General features: G+C 37.2%; 1 protein-coding gene across 5 annotated transcripts in view; it reads left to right on the plus strand.

The window, feature by feature from the left end:
• The window catches only part of LRRC49 (leucine rich repeat containing 49), a 42,305-nt gene that overhangs the window by 8,088 nt on the left and 19,718 nt on the right, over positions 1–14,499 (plus strand). For 2 of the 5 annotated variants that reach the window (XM_015872581.2, XM_015872582.2), the window contains 3 exons: positions 4,179–4,322; positions 5,740–5,801; positions 11,251–11,398. In XM_015872581.2, coding sequence (XP_015728067.1) covers positions 4,179–4,322; positions 5,740–5,801; positions 11,251–11,398 — 354 coding nt within the window. Of the gene's footprint in view, positions 1–4,178; positions 4,323–5,365; positions 5,385–5,553; positions 5,655–5,739; positions 5,802–11,250; positions 11,399–14,499 lie in introns of those variants that run through there. The other 3 variants (XM_032446878.1, XM_032446879.1, XM_015872583.2) reach the window with 3 other exon arrangements.

Consider the following 14,499-nt stretch of genomic DNA (forward strand, 5'->3'; position numbering starts at 1 on the left):
AGTCTGTAGCGTCCCTATCCATGGGAGTGGTCTGAGGTTGGCAGCACATGGGGCTGCGGGCAGGGGCTGGACCAGGGGATCTGCAGAGATCCCTCGGACCTCAGCTGATATTAAAATATATATATGTAATAATAACAACAACCTCAAAAAAAAAAAAAAAAAGTAAAGAGGATTTACAAATATATGGTTAAAATGTCCCTCGTAAAGCCACAGAAAACCTCTCTGTTGAATGAGTGGGAAGTGCTGTGGGATTAAGCTGCAGGGCTCTGTATCAACACCCTATTACTGCACTCACTGTGAAAGGCACTCAGTGTTTGGGATTAGGATAGAAGTGTTTCTGTGGTTTTGATGTATATAAATCCCATGCATTTGATGGAACTAGAAGCCAGTCTGTTGGTCTTTAGAGTGTGTCCTTGGCAGTGTGCTCCGATTGCTTCTATTAGTCTGTTCTGAAAGTGCTTGAAACTGTAGGTTGTTCACAGCATTTCAGTGTTGTTCATTTTTTTTGGTGTTTTTTAATGAGTATTTTGGTCAATTTTTTGAGGCATAACGTAGATGATCAATTTATATATATATATATTTAATAGTTTTAAAGTCTAGGTAGACACAATTTCATCTTGTTTATGGCGTAGTAACAGTTAAGAGCAAAGCTGCATTCCTGATTTATTCTTAGTCTCTCTTTCCTTCATTTTTTGGGTATAAGTCAATCCCATAGATGGAATGCAGATTGTGAAACTTCTAAGACTGCAACGTTTTCAAGAGATTGGAGGTGAGGAGAAACAGAGGAAAGTTTCTTGGAAAATACTTTGATTTATTTGGGTGCAGAATATTTTGGCTAATATGGTTTGGTCTGATCTCGGAGACTTTGCTGCTGCCAAGTGAGAAATTCAATGGGAACTGGATGTGCTTGAAAGCCCCGAGATGTGGTATTCCACGATGCTTAATGCTGAACCTTTCTTCTTTTTTACTCAAATCAAGCCTTTAAATGCAGTAAATGCACTCCTATAATGAAGATCCAAAATAAGGTTCTTATATTAAAAAAACAAGCGCAGTGCCTAATGTAATGCCTCTTTACAGAAAGGACAAAATGCCAATTCTCCTGTCACGTCATTCCTCTTTGCTTGTTTTTCTTCATGATTTTTGTAAGGCTTTTAATACTGCACAGCAAAAACTTGTAAGCAGACAAAGCAACTTCATGCCATCTGCTTTAATTTCTGTGTAGAATCTGCAGTTGTGTGATGACTATCACACTAATGCGAACACCGTGAACTTTATGATTCAGAGACTGCGTACAATTATGTGCAGTGTACGATTAAAACACTGCAATTTCTGTTTCATTTTTAAACAGACATTTGATTTCTAAATACTGTAGTTTCAAACTCAGTCTGAATGGTCTTTGGAAAGAGCTCTGGTTGGTGGCCATCTTTTCTGTCAGAAAAATGTCAGAAAAATAGCAGAAATGTTACATGTTCTATATAAATGCCTTGAGAAAGAAAATTCTCAACTACAAAGTGCACTTTTTCAACATAGCACCACAATTAGCTGTGCACTTTTGCCAGCATGCTGTGCTTGTAAATATCTGCACCTGTGGAGGTGACCCACTGTCACTGCTGCTGAAATGCACCACCCACTGCCCCACTGTGCTCACATCCACTGCTTGGTCTCCATGAACCTTCAGCAAGCATCAATAAACCTCAATGAATGCATTTTTTTTTCCCTCATGGAGGAATCCAGTTCCACCTCTTTGTTAAATCCACAGTTCCATGTCAGATGGCATTCTGTCAGTCTGCCCCTCTGCTGACATGTGGTGCATGGCAACAACATGTAATGGAATACAGGTGGGAAAGTTCAGTTTCTACTGCTATGTTGCCATCATCTGCCTCTGACATGGTGGGCCAACATAACAAAATAGGAAGCCTTACTTTCAGAGCAGCCCTTGCACTTTCCTTTAATGTGTATTTAATATAAAATTGTCTTTAAGATATATATAGCATATATATATTTTGCTGAAAGAAATATTGTAATCTAAAAAGAGGTGGTATTGCTTGTTAGCTAATGCATAGAGCGTAACAAAAGCTGATGGACACACAGATGTGTGAGGGACTGAAAATAGAGAAGTAGAGACAGCCCTAGAGCTGAGCAGCATCTCTATAACTGTTGATGAAATCATTGTCCTAGAGGTAGTAATAAAATGCCAGGATTGATATTCTGCATTGTAACATGCTGTATTCCTGGCTCTAAGACATCTGCAGGGGTCTGTGCTCTTCATGCTCACCATCTGCTCTTGGCTGTGCTTGTACAAATATTTCAGTCTAGATATATTGTTCTAGGCAATAGTGTCTCTGTCCCTTATCTTTAATGTTTTGTATCCTGCTCCCCTTTTTTCCTGCATGTCATATGCGTAAATAGAGCCTATGTGTTTGATTAGCAGTTGAATCAAAAAGGGACTTTAGTGCCATTTAGTTACTGTTTTTGCTATCTACTTTTCTGTACTTTTTATGGGGAGAATTGCCACAGTACTTTTTACAGCAGTATATTCAGGTCATACGTCATACAGTTAGATGCCTATATACATGTGCTTTGTTTGTATGACTCTTATCCATGACATTGTGCCCCCAGACTGTTCAATACCAGCTGCCTTACATCTTCTCCCATTCCAGGAGTTGCAAGTTCTGGGAATTGACACAGCCAAAATTGTACTGGTCTATATCAGCAGAAAGTTTGGTATCACTGGGGAGGTATATAACACTAGTCTCTATGATGCTTGCTTACATCTAATTGCTGTTGGCAGTTTTGAGAAGGGGCAGCATGGCTGGGCATGGGGTGTTACAGGGAGCTCCAGTGGTCCTGCGGGTGGAATAGGCCCTTGTGGGTATGAAAAGGGAATTTGTCATAGCTGTGAAGTCTGTAAAGCTGCTGAGATTTGGATGCATAGACATGTGCTGTAGAAGGCCAGTCTTTTCTACAGGAAAATGTGCTGTCTCCTTTCTGCTGTAGAATGTGGGTTAGATTAAGAACACGATACAAGTATCCCTCTATGTGATGGCAGTTGTTTATTATCTCCGTGATACTTTACTGTATGCGAATCCTACATAAATGTCTGGGTAAGTTCTGGAGAACAGTTTTCAGACCACTCTGAGAAACAAGTACCTGGACAGGGGTCGTGGAGTCCATCACTGAGAAATATGGACAGCAGGAAATAAAATGCCACATTATGTCAGAAGAACAATAATACCTTAGTAAAAAGATCTCCAGAGGTAACAATTAAATTTAAGAGGCAGCAGCTATTGTTATTCCCTTGATTATTGTTTCAATATCACATGTTATAATTCCTAATGCCTTATTTTAAACGTACAAATGTAGAGCAGCTGATTTCTCACTGTAGTTTAGTCTTGTTTGAACATTCCATTTTCTGATCACAGGTAGCTGAGAGTTGGCAAGGAATTGCTGGGAGCTTTTGAGCAAGTCTGCCATGTATCCAAATGAATGATGCTGCTGTTTTCTAATTGTTATTTGAGTACAACTCCCTGAGTCCAACAATTATTTGCTTGCAAAACTTCCTTGCAAGTTCCAGTGCGAGAATAATTTTGTTCTTCTCCAGAGGGTTTTGGCTACTTGCTCCTTACTCGTAGCAGCTTCTTGTCCTCTTGACCTGCCTGTAGAGCTTGTGTGTAGCTAGAGCTGTGGCTGCTGCTGGCTTTTTAAGTCATGAACCAAAATTAGTACAGATTTCTGTGATAATATGGAGGTACAGTGCCCTGTAAGTCCTGCAGTAAAAGTACTACCAGATTCCAATGTGTGCCTTGAGTGCCTTGTTGGTAAAATTTAGGATCAGCTGTGCACATATTTCCCCACTTTGGCATACTATGATCCTAACAGTGGTTTCTTAATTACATGTCTTAAAGGTTGCTGCCTTAGAACAATGCAGTTTGAAATAACTGAACTATGGGTGGTACGAAGAGAGTGTGGACTGGTATTACTGCTGCTTGATTAGAAATATATTATTGATGTGAGTACTAGTACTCAGTCTCCAGCAGACTGTAGCTGGTGTTCACCTATTTATGGTTAGTAACATAAGCACATTATTAAGTTGCTTTTTTAATCTGTATGTTTTAAAGTGTGTGAACTACATGTATCTAGTATAAAACACAGTATATGTGTTTATACCTCTTTCATAGATCACTAAAATAGAAAACATCAACCATTTGAGTGAACTGAGAGTGTTAAACCTTGCCAGAAACCTTCTGTCCATTGTAGAAAATCTTAACGGACTGGATTCACTTACGGAGCTCAACCTTCGTCATAATCAAGTCTCTGCTATAGTAAGAAACAAAACATCTTTCTCTCTTCCTCCCCCTCTCACCTTTCCTTTGTTGCTTCCTTTCTTTCTGCCAAGAGTACGTTATTACTGTAACTGAAAGCATGTCAGTGTTTCAAGTTTGTCAAATCTTAGATTATCCCATGCTCTTCTGCTTGTGTTATTTTCTTGCAATGCTTGATGGTACAATTTGAAGGTGGAAATAACAGTTCAGTTTTTGCTGCAATTTTGTGTGAGATCACTTGTAGAATAAAAGTCTTGTTAGATCTTGATGGTTCTCTTTGACAAGAATATTCTGATCCTTTTTGGTTCTAACATATAAATTCAGAGACTCTTCTTCCATACAAGTTTGTTTCTTGAAACAAATCTTAATTTCTGTAGCTCAGCTAAGCAGTGTTTTAGAAGATAATGTTCTATTCAGGGCTGTAATTTATTTGGTGTATAATTTAAAATGTAGATGTTGTTACCCTGGTTTAATTCCAATGGAATGATGTTTTGGTTGTGGGTGGTGGTTTGTGGGCTGTTTTTTTTTCCTTTGCTTTTTGTTTTCTTTTTAATTGGATGGAATGCTACATAGCAATGTAGCAGATCAGGTAGGGGGAGGGAGAGCTGTAGATTTAATCTGTGGCTAGAATCAAGGTGATGAGCTCTGTGCCACTTCATTGTGCTATGGGTAATGGTTTGATGTCCTCTGACGCGAGCTGAGTATGTACCTATAAGGAGACACACACTTAAAACTGATGGTTTGGTCTACAGTCTGGGTGGAACATGAATCACTGCAAACTGTGCTGTCTGGCCATTATGGATTTTTATTGCATAAATAAACTTCGATCATGCTTAATGTGTTTCCTCTTAGCAAAATTTTGAGCTATTTTAGGTTTTCTACAAAGTTCTATTGTACAATACACTAAGTTCATGATTACTCATTCTGAAAACATGTTCCTTTTTATATAAAATTGTAAAGGTTACAGAGTCCTTCAGATGATCCTTGTTTAGAGCAGCTACTGCTGCTCGGTAGTGCTGATTGCACTGCAGCATTGCACTTCAGCAACCTTGTTGCTGCATGGTCTGTTTCTTTTTTTTCTTTAAGCACCGTATTTATCCTGCTGCTTAAATGCTGAGACAGCACCTTGGCTCCTTTCCCAAAAGCTTGTTCAGAAACCAGCAGCAGCCTCATCCTCTTTCCTTTAATATCATTTGCTTTGCAAGTGATGCAGCTTGTTCTGCATAGTAGATATCTGCACTGAAACACTCCCTTGCAGTCTGCATTAGGGAGAAATGGATCTGCACATTCACCAGAAATCAATGTTGCAGCAAGGTTATAGTATATAGAAATGCAAGTATTTCATCAGGCAAATTAGAAAGGTTCAAAAGATGTTATCCTTCTGCTACTGAATTTCTGCTTCTGTCTTTTCTTCTAGAAAGATGTGGATACTTTGCCCCGTCTCCAGCGTCTGTTCCTCAGCTTCAACAATATATCTAGGTAAGGGGAATTAATATTTTGTTTCCTATAAGTAATTTGAAGCATCCTCTTAGAGCTGTATATCATTAAAATTTAAACTCTATGAATGCAGGTTGTGGATTTTATTTTTCCTGTGTAAGAGCATCATCAAGCCATTGTGCATTTGCTACTTTAAATGTAACTTATTTTAACCATTTGCATTTGAATGGGGATCCTGCTTCAAAAGTTAGATTTATTTTTTTTAATTTGAAGATGAACATTTTCTTTCTGATGATGCTGAAAATTATAAACAGGTCTGTAATTATATCATTTTTACTGTTAAGCTATGTATCTGGTAAAGCAAGATCAGTGTGTTTATAGAGTTAAAACAAACTGCTGAGTCAGATTCTGCTCATGAGGATTAGGTAATATCATGCTTATGTTTTACTTGTCCCTATGGTAATCAGGTTTGAGGAATATATTCCTGATGATTTCTCTTTCAAATCAGAGGGCAGAAGCAGAATCACTGAACTTTCAAGGCAGTCTCTATTGTTTCAAGTAACTTAGTGCTTTTCTGTATAAATAGAAAGTTAGTCTACAACATATTTCATATTCATGTCTTTCTGACGTCACATTTGTACTGGTGCCAATATTAAAATCAGCAGTGATAATAGTGTAGGCACACTTCTTCTGATCTTTATCTAAGTTAGGTATGTGCTTATTCTTATCCCTTAATCATCACCAGCCTTCTTTGTTGCTTAGAATCAAATAATTTAAATTTAGACAGGGAAAGATGCCTCACATTCTAATGACTGAAAATAGCACACTATTCTTGCGGTACCCGTTTTCTCTGTAAAATGTTATACTCAATATGAGCTCTTATTGCAAAAGCTACTTGAATATTGTAATTTGACCTGCATTATGTTTTCTGTAGACAGTTCCAACCTACTTGTATGTGTTCTTCAGGCTTTTCAAGTAGCAATGCAGTGGATATCCCTCAGTACTCCTGGGGTTTAAGTATTTAAACAAAATTACAGATGAGCTTGTAGGAGCAGTTATTATGTTCTTCCCTTAATTGACCCCTCTATTTCGTTTTTTAGCTTGACATAGTGAAGAGAAAGGGTTAGCAGTTTGCTTTGCTTATATAATTTCTGGCCTTGGAACATGCCTTTTGTTTCAGTTTTTCTGACAAATGTCTTAGCCTGGCAAGAACAATGAGGGGACTGCAGTAGCTGGCTCCTGTGCCATGAGGGAGCATCACTGCAGTCAGTGGAATTTGTGTGCTTTATGTACTTGGTATATTTCACGTAGCTTTCTTACACTGCTGTTTGTGCAATATTTTGCAGTTTGTGTGCATTCCTTGGCAAGATTTATTGAACTTTATGTAATTGGCAGCTTACTTATTAATACTTTCTCACTTATTCACTGGGGTTTCAGCTGAATTGTTGATGGATCTGGTGTTAGCTTTCACTTTAAGCTGGAGAGAATTAATTCAAATATTTGGGCAAGTATCTATTTAGGTTTAAGTTGTAGTTACATTAGGTATAAAAATAAAATCTTATTGTCAGACAGACTACTGTAATATCTATTCACATATGTGGGTAGCTAGGTGAATAAATGTATCTCTTTAACTCTTTAACAGTCTCAACAAAAACACATATCTAGGTCTACATATCTGTATTAATCGCTTGTTGCTTTTGTGTGTTGTTTTTGGTTTTTTTTTTTGTGCGTGTTTTAAAAAAGAAAAAAGCAAAAACATTTGATTGGATTCAGCAGTTCTGGAAGTTTAAAAAAAAAAAACAACAGAAAAAAAACTCAAAAAAAAACCCTCTTTAATTCTTCATTTTAAAATACATTGTAGATATATCTCCTCACAGGAAAAATGATTAAATATAAGATTATATTCTTGACCCATCTGTGATTACGATGCTTAATGCTGTTAAAATGACTGAAACTAAATGCAGCCATAATAGTAGTGAATTGCTGTGCAACCTCTGAACCTTACTACAACCCTTTTAAACACTTTTGAGTATTTTTTCTCTTATTTACCTGGGCTTATGATGTGCCATATGGTAATTCTACAATTGTATTTTCTAGGAACAGCTGTGCTTATACAACTGACTCTTGTTTTAGACAATCAGTTATACAGATACTCTAATTGACTTATCCATAGATGCATAGAGAACCTCCAAGTGGAAACCATTTTTTAATTGTTGGAACAAAATAAGTATTTTCACTGTTGAAGTGTTCTCCTGGTCAGTGTGATGTTGGTTTCTAAATTTAATGAAGTATTTTGTATGGCCACACAGGAAAACAGGACACCAGCTCAAAGAACATATAATTTATTTCTTCAGTTGATTGCTTAATTGGAAACCTGAGTGAAGGTCTGTTCTTAACTTAACCAAAACAGGAAAAAATTACTTTCCTCAATGAAATGGGGAACATTGAATCGAATGAAAACATTATAAATACATTGTTAAATATTTGAATGAAAGCAATACAACAAGAATGAAAGGTTGGCTGTGGTAACATCTGTTTTCATCAGTAGTGTAGTGATTAGAAACATGGAAAAGGCTGGGTTTTCTACTTTGGATGTTTTTTGAATGTTCAGTTCCATCTTAGGTGTTCTCTCATACTATAGCATGGGTGCTGGGTAGGAAGTCTGCTTTCTCCAGAGTTCTTTGCAGAATGTACTTTATCATCGATGCATCACTGATAGAAATGTACAGGGAAGGAGCAGCTGTCTTCCCCAATATGCAGACTGTATTAGAAGACGAGTGCTGCTTTGTCCTGTTTGCACCTACTAAATGTATAAATAGCAATGCATACATTGGTGGAGATTGAGCATACTCCACTCCAGAATGCTGTGCTGCTTAGTCCAAGCCACATTTTTGTATAAGGTTAGAAAAGGTGTTTTTTTCTGTTTTTTTTTTTTTTGTTATTGTTGTTGTTTTGTTTTTTTTTTTAATTGGCTCTGAAACTGCCATTTTAGCAGAGGTAAATTAATTTGGGAAGAAAGAAGGAAACAGGAATGGTGGTGGTTGGGTGGGACTTGAGGAGACTTTTGGGGAGAGGAGCAGACATTCCACTCAGGGACATGGTTGACTGAATTGGTCTGGAATGGCATCATCCACAGCTGTTTTGTGTTCCTTGAGCAGGTCACAGACTCATTTACTGTGAACAGAGGCTGGAGAGAGCACTGCCAGCAGCCTCTCATTCCCACAGAGTGGTCACCATTTGACACTGTCTGCATGCTGGGAAGCAGACAGATGTTCAGTACTGAAGTGAATAACTCACTTGGCATTAAGGCTTCATGTACTTTTGGATTGGGCTTCCAGTGCACTAAGTACAGCATATCAAGTTTTTGAAGTTGAATTCCTGACGCTCTAGTTTTGTCATTTGTGCTTACAAAGATATAAAAAGGTACATCTTTTGCACAACTGTTTTGCTCTAAAATCGAGCTGCTAATTAAGGGAGCTAAGAGCAAGATGAAGCAAGCATGTCTTTTTTAGCTGCTGAATGAATGTTCAGGTGTGCTGAGAAATTCAAAGCACAGCAGTATTTTCAAGTAGAAGGTTTAAAAATCACTAACAAACTTTCAACTTTTCTGTTGTTTCCTGAAGATACTGGGTTTGCTGAAGAGCATGTGTGATGGCAGAAGTACAGCCTGGTTAAATGTATAGTAGGCAGTGCTTGGAGCAGAACATTTTAATAGATACTATTAAATTATTTGAAACTTATTTTGAAAAGCAATGTGTATTCATATTTAAGACAGTTTGTCAAGCAAAATCAATGGGAATTCACTTCTTTTTCTAAAATGTTTGAGTTTGCTTTTCTCTCTAATGTGCTGTGTCAGTTGGGAAAATCGCCATCTAGCTTTCAGGTATATTGAATAAGTGAAAAAATGTGCTTAACCAAGCTTCTTTATGGAAAGGAAACCAGATTGCAAACAGAAACTGATAATAAACGTGTCTTTTAAACCCTGGATACAGAACACTCAGTTGTTCAGAGATGCTGATTGCCTTCTTTGGAACCTGAGCACAGCTCATTTGTCAGTGTTTTCCTCTTCAGTCTGTTTTTTTTTTTTTTCTGCTGCATCCTTGGAGTAATATGGAAGTTACTTTCATGCTTTACTGTCTTTGTTTTTTTAATTGGTGGCTATCGAAATACTTAATGAGTTGATTTATTTTATAATATACTCCTTTTAGCTTGTGTGGATGTCCAGATCCTTCAAACATCCAGGCCTTTTCTCAGCAACTTGGGACTGACTGCTATTTAGTTGTTGGGAGGATTTTTTTGTTTCCATGCAAACAGAAGAAATATCTCTGAAAGTTTCTGGTGATTAGGCAAGATATCTCACTTTAAATCTGTCACTCTGGTAAATCTAAAGCTTTTAGTGACTGGACTTTAGTGCTCAGCAAATTGTTGTCTGGGTGTTGTTCTTGGAAAGTTGAGCAATACCAATGATAGTTGACATTTTCTTTAAACTGCAGTATTTACAGTATTTGTATTGCATGTGAGTTGTACATTCAGGGCATTCCTAAGGTTTGATGTCCTTCCAAGTATTAGTGCCACCTTCCAAGTATTTCCTGCCAACAGGAGAGGTAAGAACCGTATCCAGTTGATGCAGTCAGTAAGGTCACTCTATTTAAAAAGTACAAATATTTGAACACTGATTCTATGTTTTCCAGTTCAGAAATGGTTTCTTTTTTCAGAACTTTTGTTATCTAGTAAAATGATTTTTTTTTCTGTATATTTTGGTGTGATCATCGTTTCATCATTTTTAGATTTAAGCTTTGTGCTCAAGTGTTCCAAGTCCAATTATTTCATATTTTCCATTTTAACCTACTTGATTTTGTAGCAGAGACACAACAATCATGGGCCGAACTGCGTAAGGATATACAAATATTTATTCTTATCCACTGTAATCAGTTTTCTGGAAGTTTTTGGGTATTTGTGCTTACTCCTAGGAGTGTTTGGTTTCTTTGGAAATTGAAGTAATTCTCTGTTTAAGAACACTGTTTATTTGGGTCAGCTGCTTTTTTTTGCACCTTTCATCTTTAATAAAAGGAACAAGATAGGGGCTGTACATGTCTACATACATTTTATACAGGCCGGTTATTTTTGTCAGGAAACTGTATGTAGCTTAGAAAGCCAACCTGCTGGTGTTTGTAGACTGGACTCAGAACAGTATTTTAAAGATATGATGCTTTTACAGCTTTCCTTTCAATATTTAATGATGTCACAAACACCCAGGATCATTCTGGGATTTTTGTACTTGTCTTTTTTCTTGCATTTTGTGTTGTCTTCGTGCTGGTTTTGATGGCTAATATATGTGTGACTTTTCATAGGCATCCTATTTTACTGGTGTTTTTTTCTTTCTGAGTACAGGTAGAAATGAATATTGATTCTATCCTTAAGAAGTAAAATCTTCCATCTCTTAATTATTCATACTCTGTGGCATTAAAACTTTAAACTTTTTTGGTTACAGTTTTGACGATATTCTGTGCCTTGCTGATTCCTCATCTTTGTCAGATATCACCCTTGATGGCAATCCAATAGCTCAGGAGACATGGTACAAACACACTGTTCTCCATCATATGATGCAGCTCCGACAGCTAGATATGAAGAGAATCACAGTAAGAAATTTATGTTTTCATCAAACTTACTAGTTTCTTAAATTTAGGAGTAAAATGTAGGGCTTTGTGTGCATATGTAGGGGGAAAAAACAGTAATTTAGTGGTTTCACTAATTCACTGTTCAATTTAATTGAATGGTATGTAAACATTCTGATATTTAAGATTCCTCTTTCATTTTGTGCAGTACTATGTAAGAGCCTGCTTCTTCATTTCATTTATAACATGTCTAAAATAAACTTTTAAACTTGTCATTAGTAGATGCTGTGTGACCAGTTGTCAAGTAACATGAGAAACTGCGAAGCATTCTGTTAGAACTCTCTTAGTGTAGTCTTTATGGGTTTGATGTATAGTTGAAAAATATTCCTTTCAATGAAAACAGTGTTCTGTTTACACTAAAACTGGCATCATTTATATTCTTTCATCTAAAAATTCCACTTAGTCTGCCATTCCAAGGAAATGCAGTGATCACACTATGTATCTGTTTTTTTCCTTTCTGTGCCCAACCTACTCTCTCCCCTTTCATTTCTGAATCTGTTGGTAAAATTAAAGTAACCTTGATAAAGGGACTGAGGACATGAAGCTAAGTTCCTTTAGACCTCTTGAAAATATGCAGTGAGGTAGAGGATGAAGGGAAATCACTGCAGGGGGCTTACCATTACGACATCCCGTTTGTTTCTTAGTGTAAGAATACTCACACTAATTCTTCTTTGTCCAGTTAAAAGAGAAATGTAACCACAACCTTCTTATAACATAAACCCAAACAGCAAGACCGTGACACTAAGGGACACTTTGCCTCACACGGGGCAAAGGCGGGCAATGTTTTTAGGGGAAAGTTCTTTACTAGAAGGGTGGTTAGGTCCTGGAACAGGCTGCCCAGTGAGGTTGTGGATGCCCCGTCCTTGGAGGTGTTCAAGACCAGGTTGGACGGGGCCCTGGGCAACCTGATCTAGTAAATGTGTATTTTTGGTGGCCCTGCTAGCAGGGGGGTTGGAACTACATGATCCTTGAGGTCCCTTCCAACCCGGGTAATTCTGTGATTCTGTGATTCTGTGTGATTCTGTGACATGGTTTAGTTCACTGACCTTGGGAGGTCAGGTTAGTGGTTGGGTGTGATGATCTTGCTGGTCTTTTCCAATCCAAATGAGTCTATAAATCTGTAACAAATGTAACCTGCTTAACAAGCAGTGGTATTGGCATTAACTTTTTTTTTACCAGGTGCTGAAATATATACCTTATTTTAAATGCTCATTTGCTTTGTATAACTGCATTAAAAATTGTGGCTATTGTTTTACCATACATCCTCTTGTCCTGTAGCCAGTATACTGCAAATATGAAATAGAACCAATTATGATGTAAAGTAAAACATGTATGTGGACAACGTGAATTCTAAAAATGAGCTGCTTTGGGATTTTTGAGTTTTACTACCAGTATCTAAACTACTTTCCCCTCCCCCAGGAGTTTGTTCAGTAGGTTTCTTGCCTTCTGTGAATTTATACTGTATAGTAGCTGATTGCTTTGCTTTTTAAAACAGTGCTTTCTCAGCGTTATTTCAGAAACTTGAGTCAAATAAAGAAATGCCTTTTTTCTTCTACTTGAGAAGAGAAAGATTGTGATAGAAGTCATTGATGGCAAACCTGTAGGAAAAGCTCTAATCCCTTTGTAGACTGTATAGGATCCATATGGGAAAAGGCTATTAGAAATGCACAGTCTTGGGAAAAACTTAATCTGAGTTCACACCTTGTTAAACATAAGAGGATCAACCCACAAGACAAAAAGCCGTAGAAAACCAGGCTTCAGCAGTTGTGTTGCTCATAAAACCACTTGTAAAAAAAAGTGTGGTTTGCATCCTTTTTATTTGCCCTCTGGATTTTGAGCCTCAAGAAAATGTTTTAAAATCTTTTCTCAATATAGATGGTGCTGTAAGTTTTTCCAAAAAAAAACCCAAAACCTGTGCTGCTCAGATAATCATAGGACTTTTAATCATAGAATCTTTTTTATTATCGTTTCTAAAGAAAAATAACTAGTGTGACATTTGTGGTTAAGTTAGACAATTGGCAATGCCAAACCCAGTTATTCTGTCTAGCAATACAACATGCAGTTGCCGTTGGCTGTAGGGTTAAATGTACCCTGGTGGGAGAGCAGGCACACAGTATTGGGTATATGATTTTTCTCACTTAATTAGTATACTTAAGGTAATACATTCATAGGATCTTTCATTCATTAGCCTGAAGTGCATCCAGACTGTTTTGGACTTAAATATTGCTTTTTCTTGCACAGAACTGAGAGCTGGACCAGGGTGTTCGGTCTAAGTATTCTTCCCTAACTGTTTCAGAAGTTGGTTCTACTCAAGAAATGGGGATTACACAATTCTTATTCTTCTTTTATCTTTCCTTTTGCTTGCTGGCTTCACTGGGGCAAGAAAATCATTTTTAAAAAGAATAAAACATAAAGGATATTTTCAAAAGCTTGTAAGAGGCTTTGAAGCTGGCTTTTAAGAGAACATTCTCTCTTTAGTGCCAGGCATTTTCCATAGAATCCTCTGTAAAAAGAGGACATTTGAGGAATTCTGGAGGCAGCAGCCTTAGGAGACTGCTGGGAAACATAGCTGCTGCAAATATCGGATTCTCTGGAATAGCAACTAGTTGCGCTAGTATTTCTTATATTGGAGCAGAATTGCTTTAATTCAGGGAATTCTATCATATTATGACAACTTATGAATCATTTTCCCGTGAGGAAATTGGTGTTTGCTCAAGCTATCTCATTACTAAGCAGTTTGGAAAACAAATTTTCAGCTCTTAAATCAGTGAGGCGCAGACCCAAGAAATCATTGATAGTGATGTCAATGGAACTTAGCTGCCTGTACCTATATATGTATATAGGTGTGTTCGTGTGTGTGTGTATGTATATATATATATATATATATATATATATGTATGTATGTATGTATATGTATATATATGTATGTGTGTATTTATGTATGTGTATATACAGCTATATATACAGCTACAGTGTATATATAATGAGAAGTTTGGCCCGAATCCGTGTCACTGTTAGGGTGGAGCTAATGGGCAGCAGGGGGAGCTATCGCCATGACCAAGCTC

Source organism: Coturnix japonica, chromosome 10 (assembly GCF_001577835.2).
Source record: "Coturnix japonica isolate 7356 chromosome 10, Coturnix japonica 2.1, whole genome shotgun sequence".
Taxonomy (NCBI): Eukaryota; Metazoa; Chordata; class Aves; order Galliformes; family Phasianidae; genus Coturnix; species Coturnix japonica.